General features: G+C 35.9%; 2 protein-coding genes across 2 annotated transcripts in view; one reads left to right on the forward strand and one right to left on the reverse strand.

Moving 5' to 3' along the window:
• The window catches only part of LOC138709337 (uncharacterized), a 439964-nt gene extending 429015 nt beyond the window's left edge, over positions 1–10949 (reverse strand). The window contains exon 1 of the mRNA XM_069840036.1: positions 10880–10949. The gene's annotated coding sequence lies outside the window, so the exon portion shown is untranslated. The remainder of the gene's footprint in view (positions 1–10879) is intronic.
• Positions 1–16044, forward strand: part of LOC138709338 (nose resistant to fluoxetine protein 6-like) — a 77265-nt gene extending 61221 nt beyond the window's left edge. The window contains exons 12-14 of the mRNA XM_069840037.1: positions 1127–1269; positions 6861–6963; positions 15750–16044. Coding sequence (XP_069696138.1) covers positions 1127–1269; positions 6861–6963; positions 15750–15775 — 272 coding nt within the window. The 3' untranslated portion in view covers positions 15776–16044. The remainder of the gene's footprint in view (positions 1–1126; positions 1270–6860; positions 6964–15749) is intronic.
• Positions 16045–18682: the final 2638 nt, after the last annotated feature.

Consider the following 18682-nt stretch of genomic DNA (forward strand, 5'->3'; position numbering starts at 1 on the left):
ACAGTGGGAAATTTAGGTTTACATGCGTTGCTATAGCGATATCAAATGACATGCGCAAAAGAACAAGAATTGAATAGGAAACTTTATTAATATAAATGGTATCTTAACAGTCGGGAATTTTTCATTTTTTTAATAACGTGTCTCTCAAGTGCTGTCCTTCACTATCAATGCATTGTTGAATGCAACTTCGGAAATTCTGCATCACTCTAACTAGCATTTATTGAGGAATAAGGCCAATTTCTTCCAGTATTGCATTTCTTAGGTCTGGCAAAGACCTCAGCCTTAAGTTGTCCCATAGAAAAAAATCGCAAGGTGCAAGGTCTGGTGATGATCTTGCTGGCCAGGGGGCGTCGCCACGTGAAGAAATTAAGCGTCCGGGAAACATCTGTCTCAGGACTTGGAGAGAAAACTGAGCTGTGTGAGAGGTGGCTCCGTCCTGCTGAAACCATACCTAGTCAATCTGCAGCGCATTGAGTCTTGGTGCCGAAAAATTGTTGATCATAAAAGTGTACCGCTGAGAGTTCACTGTCACAGTAGTACCATCGTCTTCAAAAAAGTAAGGACCAAGTATCCCGACTCTTGCAACCGCGCACCATACAGTAACACGGTCGTTATGTAGAAGTTTTTCATGAAGTTTACGAGGGTTCTGTCCACTCTAATATCGGAAATTTTGATGATTCAAGCATGTAAACCTAAATTTCACACTGTTTAGATACCATTCATATTAATATAGTTTCCTTATTTTGATCCATATGTTTTTTATTTAAAATTTAAATTCGGGAGGATGTTTTGCCGCACCCTTAATAATGTTTTTCCTTTGGAATCGTCCTTACTATCACCCCTCAAATTATGGGCCTTTCCTCCTGAATCACCCTGTATAGATAACATTGGTTGTAGGTGCAGTACAATGCATTCTGGAATACAATGCACAGCAGCTAATGTACGATCAATGAATTTCCAGCCCTACCGGCAGTGTGTGTAAGTCAAATTAAAAGGGGAGGTTAAGCAGAGTAAGAAATAAAGAAATAATTCAATATATCTTATGTAGAATTTCTTTCTTTGTGTCTAAACATCGGTGAAAGAATTAAATTTTCCAACTAAAATGTTATATACTTCTGACCTGCAGGCCTCGTCAACAAGTTCCTGTGCTGCAGAAGTCTGGTCTTGTTCAGCCGGATATCGTATGCGGTGTATCTCACACAGTTTGCAGTATTTTTCTACAATGTTGGCAGCATCAGAGCATCTGAACAATTTAGTTTGTTTAGAAGTGTAAGTGTTTCATATGTATTGAAATTCAATTTCTTACAATGTGAGATAATCTTATTTCTCTGGTGCCGGGTGCTTTTGTACGCATCACCAACAAATCTGTTTATTCTTAAGGTACTTATCTGTCCTTAATTTTTAACTTTCCTTATAAAATTCAATTTTTTTTTTATTTTTATGTCATATGAGAGTTCTAGTTTTCAAAAATGTATCAGTTTTGTCTCGATGATGTTTGGTTAATTAATTAGCTAAATATTTATGGATCGGAAACACTCTTTCTTTAAACCGAAAATGCAGTTCTGCAGGTGTTATTCTGTTACATTCTGTCAATTTTATATATTTTTCGTGTAGTAACAATTCGAATTTGGCGAGAGAGTTTCACTGCATTATTTTCATACAGTCAGGAACCTGTATATTTGGTTTTATAATTTTTCATACATTCAGGATGTAAGCCTAGATGATTTTTGTCCATGTTCAGTTTTACAGCCTTTTACCACACTAATGTTAATACAAAGACAAAATGCACTTATAATTAAGATATTTTCATTATTCTTGCACCAAAATGAAGCTGATCAATGTAGCTAAGTGCGTCCGCCGAGTTGGCACTGTGGTAGCGCGTCTCCCTCCAGACTAGCCAGGCCGGGTTCGATGACCGGCGGGAGAAATTTTTTCATGTAAAATTTCTACCTCGGGACTAAGAAAGATGGCGGTGCACAACTTTTAATCACTAATTGTGCATCAATATGTCTGGGTTAAATCCCAAATCTCTTCACAGTGCATACGAAGAGAAGGCATATGTCACTGTTGATAGTGATTCGTCCGTCGGATGGGGACGTTAAGCCTGGCGGCCCCCTTGGTGCTATTCGACAGGAGTAGGCTACGTGCCGGCACCGGGTTTCCCCTTCTCCCTTCCCCACCTTCCTCGCCCATTCCCTACACTACACTTACACGAACAATTACACATACACTCACCCTAGTACACGATATAACTCTTCACAGATATACATCATGCATAACGTGCAACTTGGTGTGCAACTTGGAAATGGGTCACAGTCCCGTCATCTATCCGCAGTATGCGGAACCCTATCACGCAAAGTGAAGTGGGTAGGTATTGGACACACACACATGTAGCTAAGTGCCAAACTACAAACAGTGTCCTCCTGCTTAAGGAAGTTAATTTAAAATACCTAGATCTTAAATTTTTATTGTTATGTTTGAAATTTTCAAAAAATAAAATGGCATTTTTTCTTAATAGAATAATAGGGAAAATCTGTTTTCACTGCTTATTCTATATCCTTTTAGGAGTAAAGTAGTGGAAGAAATTTTGTTCTAACATAAAAATTGCGGGCCAAGGACTAAAACAAACAAATTTCAGTTTTACCTTTAAAAATTTACTCCCCCCCCCCGCCTCCCCAAAATATTTTAAGGGTTTACTTTATTTGAAAATCCTTATTTTTATGTCAAGTAATGAGGGAAAAAAATAATTTAAAAAATTGGATAAAAATTGCAAATTTTCCTCCCAAGAGTACATAAGTACCTCAATAGATTCAAGCTTGAAATTTTCATTTACAGTAGTATTACCTAAAACTTTAAATATTTATTTTGTTAATCAGTACCTGCTAATCAAATGCTTCATGATCTCAACCAGAACTTGTAATGTGCTAGAATACGATTATTATTTTTAGTACAATAATAAGTAAGAAGAGAGGGAGAGACAGACGCGCGAATGGCGAGGACATATTCGTAGTCACTTCTTCTTCATTCACTTCCTCTCCTTCTAAACCTTATCTTCTTTCTTTCTCCTACTTATCTTTTTCCTTTTTGATTTACGTCTCCTGTTTTTATTCCTCTCTATCTTCTTCTATTACTTCTCAATTTCATCTTCCTACGTCTTCATTCTCATCCTCTCTTTTCTTTTTCTCTCTTTGTTTTAATCGATTTTATTAAACAACGCTTTATCAGCTGCGAGATTACTCAGAGTCAGTGGAAATAATGAATAATTTCAAGGAAAAATTGTTCCAGGGTATCGATCCCGGGACCCTTCGCTTAGTGCGCGAACGCTCTTCCGACTGAGCTACCCCAGGAACTATACACGACACCATCACAATTTTTCCTTTGTATCCACACAACTCACATGAGCTGACAAGACGCCAGAACTCAACTGTGAGTGCACACAAATACTGTGTGACTTTAAATTGTGGCTTTCTGTTAACGTACCTCCTGTAAAGAATGTATTATATAAATCTGGCTTTCAGGTAGTACTACCCAGCCCCGGAATAATTTTTCCTTGAAATTATTCAAACCTGCTTTACAGGAAGCTACTACCTGAAAGCCAGATTTGTATAGTGGAAATAGTGATAACTAGATAAAACTTGGCGAGATGAGACCGAATATTCGCCATAAGATTACCCGACATCATACGCGAAGTTACGGGGGCGCATTGGGGGGCACTACCCCCTCCCCAACCTTGTCTGAACTCTTTTTCTATTAACATTAGAAAATATTGAATTCAGAAGAAATATGAATAACATACTGCATAACAATGCAGAAAAAAGAAAAGTGATCCCGGTATAATGTGTAAACTTAAATACGAGATTAAATATAATAGGCTAATTAGAGTTTACATTTCATATGATATCTTCAGGAAAGCCTAATATAAAAAAAGTTTCCGTTAGCACTGTTTTAGTTTTATTGATGTATAATAATGTGTTTCTGTAGGAGAGAGAAAAAAGAGAGATTGTTTTAAATTATGCCCTATTATAATTTGTAGTAGATCTACATTTCAAGCCCTATACAATTCGGTCCGAAACATCGCGGATATGGATGCCCCCGAAAATATATTTATCAAATGATTATATTTCGATATACTGTACCAAGGTTAAGCTATAACAGGAGGAGGAGGAGGAGGAGGTAAATGATGTCCCCCATAATCCCGTTATATGGGGATTCTATGGTTTTGCTTTGACCCCCAAAGGAAACGGTTCTCTCTCCGCCTATGTCCGACATTCGTCTTACTTAGGAAAAAAATCAATTAGGAATCTATTTCTTAAAACGACAAGAAAATCAAGCGACAATTATTAATTTGTCAGATTTTTATGTTTTCTAAACACAAAGACAAGCGTCCTGTAACACGGAACAAGTGACAAATTATGAGTGAATTTTACTTGTTTGACCAATTTTCTGTTTCCTAAAGAAATTTACTTCTCACACTTAATTTGTATCTTTTAGTTTATTTTGACATTTTACTTATAGAATAAATTAATATCGCTTGAATATACTACTGAAATTTATTAGAATAATTCATTTTTGTTTTACAGTTATTCTCAAATTTTCTTGTTAAAATATATTTAATCAGTTACTTGTTAAACTTCATTTTCCTCTCAAGACGATTTATAAAAGTTTGGAATCTCATACAATCTTCGAAGTTTTGTATTATAACAACATTTAAATATGGAGAAAATTTTATTGACCTACAAATAGGAAGCTTAAGGGCAGCGGGCTATGAACTCATACAAAAATTATGGCAAAACATGCACTGGCACTTTTGACAATAAACTACCTACCACACTATTTGTGACAGACATATATAAATCTTACCACTGAATCTCGAAAGAAAGCTGGTTGAATGGCATACAGTCCACTTAATTTAGATTATTCATTTGTTCTAAACAATTTGTTTAATTATTGCAACAAACCGAAAATATGCAGGTACAATTTCCTGGAAAATCAGACCTAATAATGCCATTGGTCCTAAATTTTTATCAGATCTTACATTATACATACAGCCAGGGCCGCCGAGAAGGGGGGGGGGGCAAAGGGGGCGAGTGCATATGGGCCCGTGAGCAATAAGGGCCCGTCAGATTAAGTGAGTCTGATTACTTTTTATTATCATGAATAATTATTCGTAGAGACATACCGGTACTATAAAATTTTGTAAGAATATTTGTTGCATAAATTTGACATATTAACTCAACAATAGTAGAATTAATACAATTTACCACTTCATATGTAAATATCTGACTTTTATATAGTAGAATAACGGTTTCCCGCATTAACGTTCACCGACACTACAATTGAGGGCCCCGGCATATGCCTGCTTGTCCTTTTTAACTATCAAACCCCGGCTGGCCCACCACAATATGCCAGCGGACTCTCTCAAACCGAAGTCGCAGGATACGTTTCTTTTTCAATACATTGTATGTTCCGTGTCGAAACTTTCGTCTTTTCGCTGTCGTTTGTCTAGTAAATTCTGTTCATTAGTGTTACTGGTTATAGTTTAACTGCACAATGGACAAGTACAGGCATAAGTCGGGAGCTGAGAAGCACAAGGAGAGACAGAAAAAATTGGAAGGTATTAATATGGGTGTTAGACTGCGTGAAAAATATTATGAAGATATTAACAAAGAGATCTGTGATGAGCCGAAATATTTAAAATCAATTCACGCCTCTAATTTAGGGCCAACCCCACTGAAACCTATGAATCTCCTAAATAGTCTGGGGAAATTAAAACTGGATACTTTATTTCCAAATATTTGCATAACCATTACAATATTCTATACAATTCCTGTGACAGTTGCTGATGCTGAAAGATCCTTCAGCAAAATGAAGGAAATAAAAAATGTATTCAGATAAACAATGTGTCAAGAACGACTTAGTAACTTTGGCTCCTTAGTCTGGAGAGCGATCTTGCTAGATCTTTAAATTTTGATGATATAATTGATGATTTTGCATCAATGAAGTCAAGGAGAGTTGTATGTTGATGTTGGACTGCAAGTTAGAAAATGCAGGTGTTTAAGAATAATGTTTTATGAATATAATATATTGTACTAATGTGAAGTTTTGCTAAAAGTTTTCAACGTAATAAAAGTGTAGATTTTTAAGTTCGTATCTGTGTATGAGGTTATCTTTTATTTATTTTGCAAATAATTGTTATGTTTAGAATAACTGTTAACTTGTAATTGTTACTTTTTTCAACGGGGGTCCGAGTACAGTATTGCATAGGGGCCCATAAATTCTGTCGGCGGCCCTGCATACAGCTATATGAAACTCACCTTTTACTTAATTTCAGAAAGATATGTAGGTTTTGTGATATGTTAAAAAATTTAGGGTTTGTTAAAAATAAATTTCACAGCATATAATAATTATGAATCTAGCATAATTTTACAGTTACAAAAATAAAACCTGAATTTAACTGTCATAAGCCAATATGTAAGATCTGATAAAGATTTAGAGTCAACGGCAACAATTATTTACCAGGAAAATGTACCTATATGATCTTATGTTAAGTATATTTTCGATTTGTTGCAACAATTAAGTATGTAAAGAACAAATTAATAACCAAATTAAGTGAAGTCATTTAATTCAGCATTCTTTCAAGATTCAGTGATAAAATTTATGTACGGTTTTATCATAATCTTAATATGCTAGATATTGTCGAAAGTGTTACTGTATGCTTTGCCATAATTTTTGTAAGAGTCCATAGCCCGTTGCGCATAAGACAGAATTGCCCGTAAAAATAATATCTTTAAGCAAATTATGTTGATGTTAATAGATTTTGCAGACTGAACTTACAGCATATACTCTATTTCTTGCTTAAGGTTGACATGGCAGAAGTATTAACAGTTTTGATAGTGTCAATATTTGTGACCCTACTCTTCGATCTGCCAATGCAAGAAGTTAAAGGCATCCTCATGGGAGGTGGTAAGCAAGAGCATGCACAACTAATGAAAAGCTCGTCTTACTAACGCCGTTTTTCAAACTGAGTGTTTCTTCCTCTAACATAACCCCTTACATAAGTTTAAATGGTTTCTCCTATTAACAACTTGCAACATATATTAATTTAGTTGGATATTTCCAAGAACAAATTATTTTTAACGTAGAAAGTTAAGTGGGCGCTTATTCGGGAAAAATGTCAATTGCTATTTCTCTAAAAATAGGCTATATGCGCATCTTTCTTCTTGTGACAGCGTGTCTATGCAGCCCGCAACATATCACTGATCCTCAGAGACGGCGGATCGATGCAACCCGTAACATAGCATACTTGACATAAATAAAGTAATTTTAATAATGCAACATGTATAATGAACTTCTAACTTATTTCATACACATCATAACCTACAATCATCAAAACCAATCTCGCATTTCTCTCGGAATAGTACAAGCTATACTGCGTGTTCAGTTCAAAGTGTGTCATGGCTCGCTGTATGCCGTCATGTGGCTAGCCGATGAGCCTAGAGAATTCAATGTTCCTTCATTTCCGCAGAGGCGTTTTACCTATATGCCAGAGAAGTTGCCTAGCAAGTACGGCGTTCATTCTGAAGAGTACTTAACGATATGCACAGTAACGCCGGTAGTGGCAGGAATGTGAACTGTTTGAAAACACGTACTGAGGTGAGTTTTTTTCTTATTGTCGGGATGTGGGAAGAGGGTTACGTACAGTATTTGTTGACATTAACTTGGACGGTCAACATGGACACGGAGCATTTAATTTGTGTTGTGGAATGTTGCCGTACGCAACCGTTGATAACAAATACCCTGCGTACGACTTGCCCGCGTAAAACACAGCTCGAAAGAGGTTATGGTAGCACACAGACCGTACAGGCCGCCATCTGTTGCTACGACGTTCAAGTTATACCGTACACGTTCTCAAGTTCAGATTGAACGTCTTGATTAATAGGCAACTTCTCTGACATAAAACCTGAAACTCGCTTCAAATCGCTGACTCACAACAGTGACGACATGACACACTTTGAAATGAACACCCAGTATTACAATTACAGCATTATAGGATGGGGTAGTGCTTATAGTACCTCCCTCCTGCCAATAACTCTGCTAGAGAAAATAATTATAAAAAATGCCTTAATAAACCTCTTGATTATCCTTCAGAGCTGCTGTATTCAGAATTTAAAGTCTTTGACTTCCATCAAATTCATAACAATGTATTACTGAATTTCACACATGAAAACCGGAACATATTTAATTTATATTCACATAAATATAAAACCAAAAGCTCAGACAACATATGCTTGACAGTTCCTAAATCTACTACATCTGTAGCATATAATCACAGTAGCAACTTCGGTCCAAGGCTTTATAGCATGATAATAAATAAATTCCCAAATATACAATTTGCTAATGCTCCTTATTTAAAAAAAAAATATTAAAAAATTGCTTTTAACAGAGAGAATTTAAAGTTTAATTATTGTGATACATGTTTTTTCTTCTTTTCTTTTATTACTTTTTACTCTGTTATTCAATAAAATGTCTCAACATTAACTTATGTGGAATGCCCCCTGAGCACGAGTATGTAGCTTACTCCTTCTGGGGGTGCTAAAGAGTTCTTATATAAAAAAATCAATATGTATCTTTGTTCTGGCCATAAAGTACTATTATTATTATTATTATTATTATTATTATTATTATTATTATTATTAATCACACAACCACTTAAAAGTTCCTTGCAATTATAGGGATTTTACGTATCCACTGCCATCTTCTAACAAATTAACAGATGAGGACTAACTAACGTGAATAAAACTTTTACGTGCCTTTGAAGATACTAAACAAACATGAAATCAAAATATCCATTTGAATACATTTACCGTATTGAAACCTTCATGAAAACGGGAATTCAAAACGATCTGAATCTCAAGGTCGATAAACCTAAAAAGTGGGATCGGATCGTATTCAATACGGATTGAGTTGCATGAAAACGCGTATCGTATTCAAAATGGTTTCATACATGAATGATCGTCATTTGTTTGATCTGTCATCTGTTTTACCAAGAGCGAGCGCAACATTGTATAGGCCTGAGTTATTGAAAAATCGTATTATAACACATGACTAACATGTTCACATGTCGATGATAGATTAACCAACATTATTTTCGAAACTTCAGCTTCAGTATTCAAATAGTTTTCAATACGTATCGAAAATTGCATGAAAACGGGGGTCGTGCGTTAAGCGTATCCAAATCGATTTGAATACACCATGGAAACATTATAAGTACAGTATTAAGGTACACAAACTCCAATCTGTTTTCTCGGTATGCAAAATTTTTAATCGTTCTATCGTTAAATTTCGAATTGTTGACCTAAACCAAGTTCTACAGAGAGCAATTATTTTTTTTTGTCGCACAGCGCTGCGTAGAAAAATTTTCACACTTTTCAAGTTTTTAAAATAAGACTCTATAGCCCTATTTGTTGTTATCAGCGTTATTACAATATTAGGCGTTTGGCAACGTTGCTGGATAGGGAGGAGGGAGTATACAAGTACACGGTACAGCTCAAGCGGGTACAGACATACAGGTACAAAACAGATGCTCTGTTCTAATGCAGAACAGCAAATACAAACTTTCAATCTCATTAGGCCTAATAGAATTTTATGGTAAATTTCCATTTTATTTAACAATATTGGCAATATTGGTCCATTTTTATTGTACGTCTAAAAAATAAACAATAATGATTTACTGCACAAAATCACACGAACATTTTTAAATGCAACATTTTAATCTCTCCCGCTTCCATAAAGCAGTACCATTTTTAAAGAAATTTCTGTTTGTATGATTTTAGAAACGAGATAAGAGACTCCTAGTTTCTAATAATCGTTGAGAAACAGCTACAAAAGTTCGCCTTCATTGTGGAAAACATTGACGGTACATCTTCTTGCCTCACTTGAATTACGACGACTTTCTCCATAAATTAATAACATATGATAATTCTAAACATTGTAAGTTGTTTATCGAATACCAGGTACTGAACTGTCATCCGCTCAGCAGTAGATCTATGGACAGGGAGCTTGAACTCAGCTGACATATACGTACTGCCTGCTGAACACGTTGTCACGTCTCTCACGCCAGAATATTACAGTAACAAATTTAAGCATGCAATTTTATTTAATTTCAGGAAAACGCATGTATTTAAATAATATTAACTCTTTGCTAGATATACCTACTGATGTAATTGTTTTCGTAATTTTACAAACGATATAAGCAGTATAACGCGAAAAAATTAGAAAAGATTTTTTTTTCTGAGAAAACTATCAAATTTTGACCCTATGTAGTATGGACATTTTTTCACCCTGTAGACCGGCCCCGACGACTGTGAAAAGGACGGAACTTATACCCCTTACACCCTGTATAATTGCCTGATCCAAGAACGTTCCTGATATAAAAAGGGTGGGGGAATTTTCCTATAACTGCACTACGCTATTCCTTAAAATCAGCATGCGTGTGCTTTTGTAAGCAATATTTAATGTTATAAGCAATTTTTGGCCAATCTTCGATATCTCCTTACACCACACAAAGGACTGACGTCTGATTTGCGTTTCGTTATGGGTAAGATGGGTTAAATGGGGACAGCTAAGTGACATGAAGCCGAAGTATGTGACAAGGTTAGTGGGTTAGTTGAGGGGATATTTAAGTGACGTGAAGCTGAGGAATGTGAGATGGTTTCAATGACTTAAGTACGTTTTCTCTCCCGGTTGAGCTTGTGGACAAATCGAAGTTTCACCTGATTTCTTACTAGAAAGTTGAATCTGATCTAAAAGAATTATCACTTCTATATATTGTGTGTATAAAAGGCACAGTCACTGAATTGAATAATTTTCATATGCATACCTTTATTCGGATTGTCGTAACTCTTTCGTACTCGTTAACGAACCCTCATCTGCTTCCTTGTCACTGCAACTGCTGCTATGAAATGCCGGTACTGAACGAAAACATGCGGCAAAATATGGAACTACCCAGCTGGTAGAAAAGTGAGAGCAAGTCGCTTCTTAGTAAAAACTGGTAAGACACGTAGCGTACCTACTCTAGTCTATTTCTTTTCGTCTGTGGAATAAGAAGACGAATATATATAGGGATGTTAGGACGAAAGGCATAGGCCTACAGAATAAAAAGGAAACAGACTTTCTGTAGTCATGTCTTGTCCCACAAGCGGACGCTTTTCCGTGTTCGGGATTCATATTGCGATTTAAAACTACGCTGTTCACGCACACAACCAACCTTCCTTTACATTGTAGACACAGTTATTGACCCTGGACAAGGTTACCAGCTGGAGTACCGCTTGAGCAGGGTATGGGCATTTTGAAAGGTTCATTTATGACGGCACGAATCTGACATATGTATACAGTTGTGCCAAGGGACCAGCCATATCGGAGCTGCTGTGGGTTTGTTGTCATCAGTTTGTAGTTAAATTGCTCATCTCCAATTTTTCGCGAGTCACCCGCAATTAGCTCATGACTTCCATTCTCCCGCATTCCCGCATTTATATTACAACCTCCGAGATTTAGAGGTGATCACATAACTTTCGTGTTTAATGATATGTTTTCGTCCCATTATTTATTTATTTTTTTACTTGGTTATTTAACGACGCTGTGTCAACTACAGGTTATTTAGCGTCGATCGTATTGGTGATATCGAAATAGCATTTGGCGAAATGAGGCCAGGATTCGCCATAGATTACCTGACATTCGTCTTACGGTTCGGGAAAACCTCATAAAAAAACCAAACCAGGTAATCAGCCCAAGAGGGAATCAAACCCACGCCCGAGCGCAAATCCGGATCGGCAGGCAAGTGCCTTAATAGATTGAGCTACGCCGGTGGTCTCGTCCCATTATTATTATTATTATTATTATTATTATTATTATTATTATTATTATTATTATTATATGACAAGAAAACTAAAAGGAGAATATAAAAATGGGGACTTTCCATAAATATAGGGAAAAGTAAATATTTATGTATAGGAGAAGAAAAGGAAAATTTAAAGTTTGATAATGGAGAAGAATTACAATCATCTATTGAATGCACTTATTTAGGCACAGGAGATAATACAGTGGAAATTAAAAACAGAATTACACAAACAATACAAGCAATAAATGCTCTAAATTCTACTTGGTGGAGCAAAAATATTACAAAAAATTGAAAATTACAAATATATAAAACCATAGTCCAAAGTATCCTAACATATGGAGCTGAAGTTTGGCAAATACCAACTAGGGAAACAAAAATAAATTTTAAGCACAGAAATGGATGTCCTAAGAAGATCAGCTGGGAAATCTAAAATGGAAAAAATAAGAAATAGAGAATAAAAGAAATTATGGAAGTGCAAGATGAGCCAGACATTATAGATATAATAGAAAGGAAAAGGTTACAGTGGTATGGCCATATCAGAAGAATGCCAGAGCAACGAGTACCGAAAATAATTATGGAATGGATCCCACCAGAAAGAAGGAAAAAAGGACGACCAGAGAAGACTTGGATGGAGGGCGTACTAGCAGCTACGGATGCTAGAGGATTAGAGCCAGGCCAGTGGATAAACAGAGAGAAATGGCTTTTGGTTTCCGGAAGACGGCGATAGCTGTTATGACACCGGAATGAATGAATGAATTATTATTATTATTATTATTATTATTATTATTATTTAAATATCCATCTTCCGGGTTTCATCTCTCGCATAAGTTGGCAGGTCTGATGTTACATGCGCTCCGCAATTATCAAGATGACGTATGGTAAGACTCAAGACTCTTACAAGTTAGTAGTCTTCTTCTATTCTTTAAAGTGGGGTCTGCTATATGGTTCAATACTCTTTCAAGATAAGTATTGGTGTCGTTGAAAGCAGTTAGACACAGACCTAACGAGACCTACAGAGTAGGCGACCCCTCTAATCATATGGAATCGTATCTATTGGCCCTGATGATGGAAACTGTAGCTATGTAGTTCCGAAAGTCATGTTTTAAAATTCTGTATTGAGTTATTCGGATGTAAATATATTTTCGACACCCAGAAAAGTATTCTACTGAGTGATACGTCATATGAAGTATGAGTTAATTAAATTTTAACGAAGGTTTAACAACACAGGAAAATTACCTTCTACTGTATATATTTCTTACTAGTCCATTGTCCCTTACAGAAATCAAATACGGAATAAATCAATGTGCAATATATTAGCATTTCTTGCCACTTGCAGAATAGTTTACAAGTAAACATTTTAAGCCACGCCTAGAAACATAAAAAGACGGTAATTCACAAACCATTAAGCCCAATTATTAATTTTCGCACGATGATTTTTTTTAATTCGTTATTTTAATACTTTATCAATTGCGACAGTTGTCTAGCTTCTGAGTGAGATGAAGGTGATGATTCCTGCGAAATGAATCTAGAGTCCAGCGCCTAAAGTTACCCAGCATTTGCTCTTAATGACTATGATTTTAAATGCGTCTTTCGACTAACATTTATAAATTAAGACATTAATAATCACGTACCAAAACTAGTACTGTACTATAACATAATAAAGTACCTATGGTTTTTATACTCTAACCATCAGTTCTTTAATTTTTACTAAACCAATGTACCTGTCCACCGCTGTGGTCTCGTGTTAGCGTCTTCGCTCCCGTACCCAGCAGGCCGGGGTTTGATTCCCCGCTTAGGACAAGTTGGCCTGGGTGAGATTTTTTCGGGGTTTTTCCCTCACTCCTATGGTAACTTTATCAGGTGCTTAGAACCCCATTCATTCTCGCCATTTCCTTTCCTCCCTTATAATTTCATCTTCATTTCTGGTTATCCTACTTGGTTTTCAAATCGCGCCTGCGGCGGCCCTCTCAAACTACTGACTCTCTCGGCCGGCCTCCATGAATATGTTAAGAAATGTAGTTGGTGGCCAGCAGTGGAACCCACTCCCACTCCGACGGGAGAGGGGGCTTACACACCAGACCGTTGAGGAGACAAGAGAGGGGGTTTACAACTGAGACCGTTGAGAGGGAAAACATGGGGGACTGTTGGCGTAGAATGGTACACGGGTTTAGAAGGATGGCGGGGACTGGTCGTCAGGGTGTTAGAGTTTAGGTCGGTGCGGCGTAGGTGGGGTCGGTGGGCATGCAACTCATTCCAGAGGGCGCACAATAGACCTCAAGTCGTGGTGCATGGTATGTTCCCCTCCCGCCCTCATAGAGAGAAAAGAAACCAGTATACCTAACTCTTTCGAATTCATTAACAAGGTAACAGTTTTTAAGTTTTACTATTTTTGTTTGAAATAATTTTATTGTACTTGTACTCCCCGCATTCTATCCGAATAATGTACAATCCATGCTCATCTATGACCAAATGCTATTAAAATGTCATATTAACTTACTGTAACAATACTGTGTTAATAGGCCTACAATATTAGATACCTAGTACTGAAGTGTATCACAATCTACACGTATCTAATAATTACTCGTATTTTATTGTAGGTACGGTAAATTGGGTACCGGTACCTTCTTACCGATCTGGATAATTTTGCACCTTTGTACTACTTTCTAATTTCATTTCAAATAATCAGTGTTCCATCTGTTCACAATATTTTGCATGTTATCAGTATCGGGTGTCAGCTGGTTAGGTTGATCGGAAACAGCAGAAACTGATCGAATTATGTTCCTGCATAGTGAAGATCGACTGCTGCGAGTAATGCTAGATGATAAGCAGAGCCGTACGAAGTTGAGTTATTGTGTGGTGCTAGTTTGACACGTTTATTGGTCTGTACGTGATTCATTGTGTAATATGGTGAGAATTCGATATAATCTAAATTAACGTAAGTACATCAGAAAAATAGGTTATTAATATGAACAGTAATCTTTAACATCCGAGTGACGCAGCACTTTGTCAACGGAAAACATTGCCTGATCAACGTAACTGGTGAACACTTGTTACAAAATTACAATCTAATTAAAAACATACGTAATTTGAGTTATAAAGGGTCCTATAATGCTGGGAAGTTCTATACAGGTGCCATGGGAATTTATTAAATATTTCTGCGTTCGAGACCTTCCTTCAACATCACACTTTTCATCACCTGAGAAAGCAGATGGTGGTAGTGGTGGTTCATTCAATGGTTCATTGTTCGCTCGTTTTGTAAAACACTCGCAAATCAAGTTACTCGTAATCCAAGGTTTACTGTAATACTTAATGATTAATTGTCTTAAATCCTAAACTCGGGAGGTGGGCTGTCTAAATGACCCCTCTGTTTAATTGAAAAAAGTTACACGAAATTGGTATGTTAATAAATGCTAGTTTAGGACAGTAAAGCAGGAGTATTGAAAAGGTCAGTGCTTTAAACTGTTATATTTTTAAATAAAATAAATCCGTAACACTTCACATGAAGAACACAAGTGTAGTGAAATATATTCCAAAGATACGAATTCACACAAATATCACTCTGATTGTGTTCTGTATAATTATAAGCTTAACACACGTACACTTCTACTCTTCGAATGTGACACTAACTTGTAATTTACCAGCAGACAGTTCTTCATTATAAAGAGCAAATACGGTAGTAGCCATATAAGAAGTACAGTACAAGATCAATGACGTCTGTAAAGAACTTTCCAGTAAGCTTATAGCCCTATTTCACAAATAATGCTGTTGATAACAATTCTCAGCAAAGTTGGTCACTGCACAAGTGCATAAAGCCATAACATATATTTTACGTTTTATTATTATTTGATTTCAGGACACAGACGCGCCAAGAGGGACTAAAGTACTGACATGCTCAGCACCACCATTTTGTTGCATACAAATTCCAGTGTGAACCTACGTAGTGTGATAAAACAATTTTCTTTCTTCTGTTTAAGAAGATTAGAATCTTCTTAAAAGTCTGTGATGTTAGGGAGCAATGCAATTATATAATTTAGTAGGAAATTTGTGGTTTTGTGTAAAGATGATAATATTTAAATCCAATGTTTTACCTCAATATTCATTTTTAAGTTTATGTATTTCTGTCGAAATAAAATTACATTTTATCATGACATAGAAAGAGTTAACTTTGATAAGGAACGTGGCGCGCGCAGTTCACACTTGAGCGACTTCATGTATTGCTGCAGAAGTTAGAAGGTTTGAAAACTGGCTTTAATACAGATTTTTCAGGTGAGTAATAATGTCAATGTTCTTTAATGACTTTATAATACACCCAGTGCCATTCTCGTAATTATAATTTAAATACTCAAACCTTCATAATTTCCACAGTTATGTTTAACATTCGGGAAGGTGTAACTTTGTAACTTACTTACTTATGGCTTTTAAGGAACCCGGAGATTCATTGCCGTCCTCACATAAGTTCGCCATCGGTCCCATAGTCTCTACCATCATATTCCACCTCCCTCAAATCCATTTTCACATTATTCTCCCATCTACGTCTCGGTCTCCCCAAAGGTCTTATTCCCTCCGGGCTCCCAACTAACATTCTATATGCATTTCTGGATTCTGAATAATAATGTTACAATATTATCTAGCCTAAAAATGGACTTTGTTTTAATTGTTCAGAATTTGAAGTCTCTTCTCTGGATGATAAAGACGTTTAGCCTATGTCAAATTAGACAATTTGAGGCAAATTTGTAATGTGCTAAAACATATTGAGTCACGTATGTAGAGAAATATTCCTTACATTTTATAAAGTAGTTGTCATTTCAAATGGGTTTTATTAATAAACGAAGAATTGAAGGTGTAAGATAAGAATCGCCATAATTCATTATTTTTTTACTCAAATTTTTTAAACTGTAACTACAGAACTAAATTTCCTAATTAAAAATGAGAACTATTGTTTGCAACAATGATACACTATTGTTGCCACAAGATCACCGCCTCCTGGAGATATTTCTGGCAATATACACGTTTCGAGATAAAAAAAAAAAGAACTGTCATTTTGACATGTATAAATTTTATTACCAATTCCCCAATCTGTTTAATTCTGCCTCTGTTGTAGAAAACATAGCGTGTAATACACTTGCAGAAATGGCAATTGCAAAATTGGTATCACTCAAGCACGAGCTTCACTATTGCTCCAATTTTCATACTCGTTTTGCAATACAGCCCCTTCTACAATTTTGTATTACAATACGATATAATCGTATAATTATTATTTCATCTATTTCAACACATGCTTCACTTTATTGCACTTGTAGGGTAAAGTATCACTTACCGCACTAGTGTGGTAAAGTATCTCAGTACGACATTTTTATTAATGTCATAAACTCTGACATGTAACAAAATCAGATATACTAGAGCACCGTTTCTCAAACTATGGTCCGCGGACCACCTGTGGTCTTCGAAGTCTGCCCTTGTGGTCCTTCAAAAAAGACAGAAGAAAAAATAAAATTCAAACGAATAGCACATCACACTATAGCTCATCTGGCGCCTGTAACCCAGCCAGGGACCACCCGAATTCATAACAGAGGACTAAAGTACCGAATCTTTTCATGTATTTATGACTCTCTTAATAGTTTTGCCGACACCCAGTCTGCACATTGAAATGGTCACGTACCGTATTATATGTCGTACACCAATAATAAAACTCTGAAGTCACAATTTTAAACTTATTTTCGAAGTAAATATGACGAATTTTCATGGGTTCCTGATCACTTTCATTGCGATATTGAAAATAACAAACTTTCACTGAGTGAAAGAGAACAGTTAATTGAACTCTAGAATGAGACCGGACTTAAAATTAAATTCGAAGCGGAAGGTATGGTTAATTTCTGGACCTCATCACAAGGGAAAAGAGAATATAGTGAGCTGTACAATGGTGCTTTAGAGATTATAATTTAGTTTGCTTCTACATATCTGTGTGAGAAAGGGTTTTCATTACTAACTCTTAATAAAAACAGAGTACCGAAATCGACTCGAGTATGTGACAATCTCCGACTTAAGCTTACCAGCATACATCCAAACATAGAACTGTGCAAGAATTGGAGGGCTCATCCATCTCATTAATACGAGTACCAATATTTATTTATTTTTTAGTTAATTAGTTAAAGATTATCCAAACTAATACCTTGAATTATAAAAAAACAAAATGAATTTTCTTCTATTAACTTTAACTTAATTAGTTAATACTAATATAAAATTAATTGAATTAAATTAATTTCAATTAATTATTTTTTAAAATATAAGTATACGGTATTAAAATATGCTACAAAAATTATAAATTTGCTTTCGAAGGGAACAAGAGTAAGGTGGTCCACAGAACTGTTCTAACTTAAAAAAGTGGTCCACACTTCAAAAAAGTTTGAGAAACGCTGTACTAGAGCATTCAATAAGTAGTGGCAACAATACTGTAAATCAGCATTCCTAGTGGTGAGCACTGGGATCTTTTAGTACATACCAGAGGAGCAATTGTTACATAAACGTGAAATATTAAAAGTCTTTAAGTAACCATATTTTGTGAATACAAGGACTGTTTCTAATTTATATTAAGTAATACTGCCCTAAAAATGTTCAGTAGGTGTGAACAAACATTCTTCATAAAAAATACAAGTTGCAAAAGGAAAAAATGCAATCCAGTGCTTTATGACATTAAGCTTGTGGGAGAGGGCACCCGAACAGCTTTTGACCGATCAGTGAAAATGAGATCCAGAAATGATGCTGCAGATGGAGTCCGCCATCTTCTAA

The sequence above is a fragment of the Periplaneta americana genome, chromosome 11, assembly GCF_040183065.1.
Source record: "Periplaneta americana isolate PAMFEO1 chromosome 11, P.americana_PAMFEO1_priV1, whole genome shotgun sequence".
Classification (NCBI taxonomy): domain Eukaryota; kingdom Metazoa; phylum Arthropoda; class Insecta; order Blattodea; family Blattidae; genus Periplaneta; species Periplaneta americana.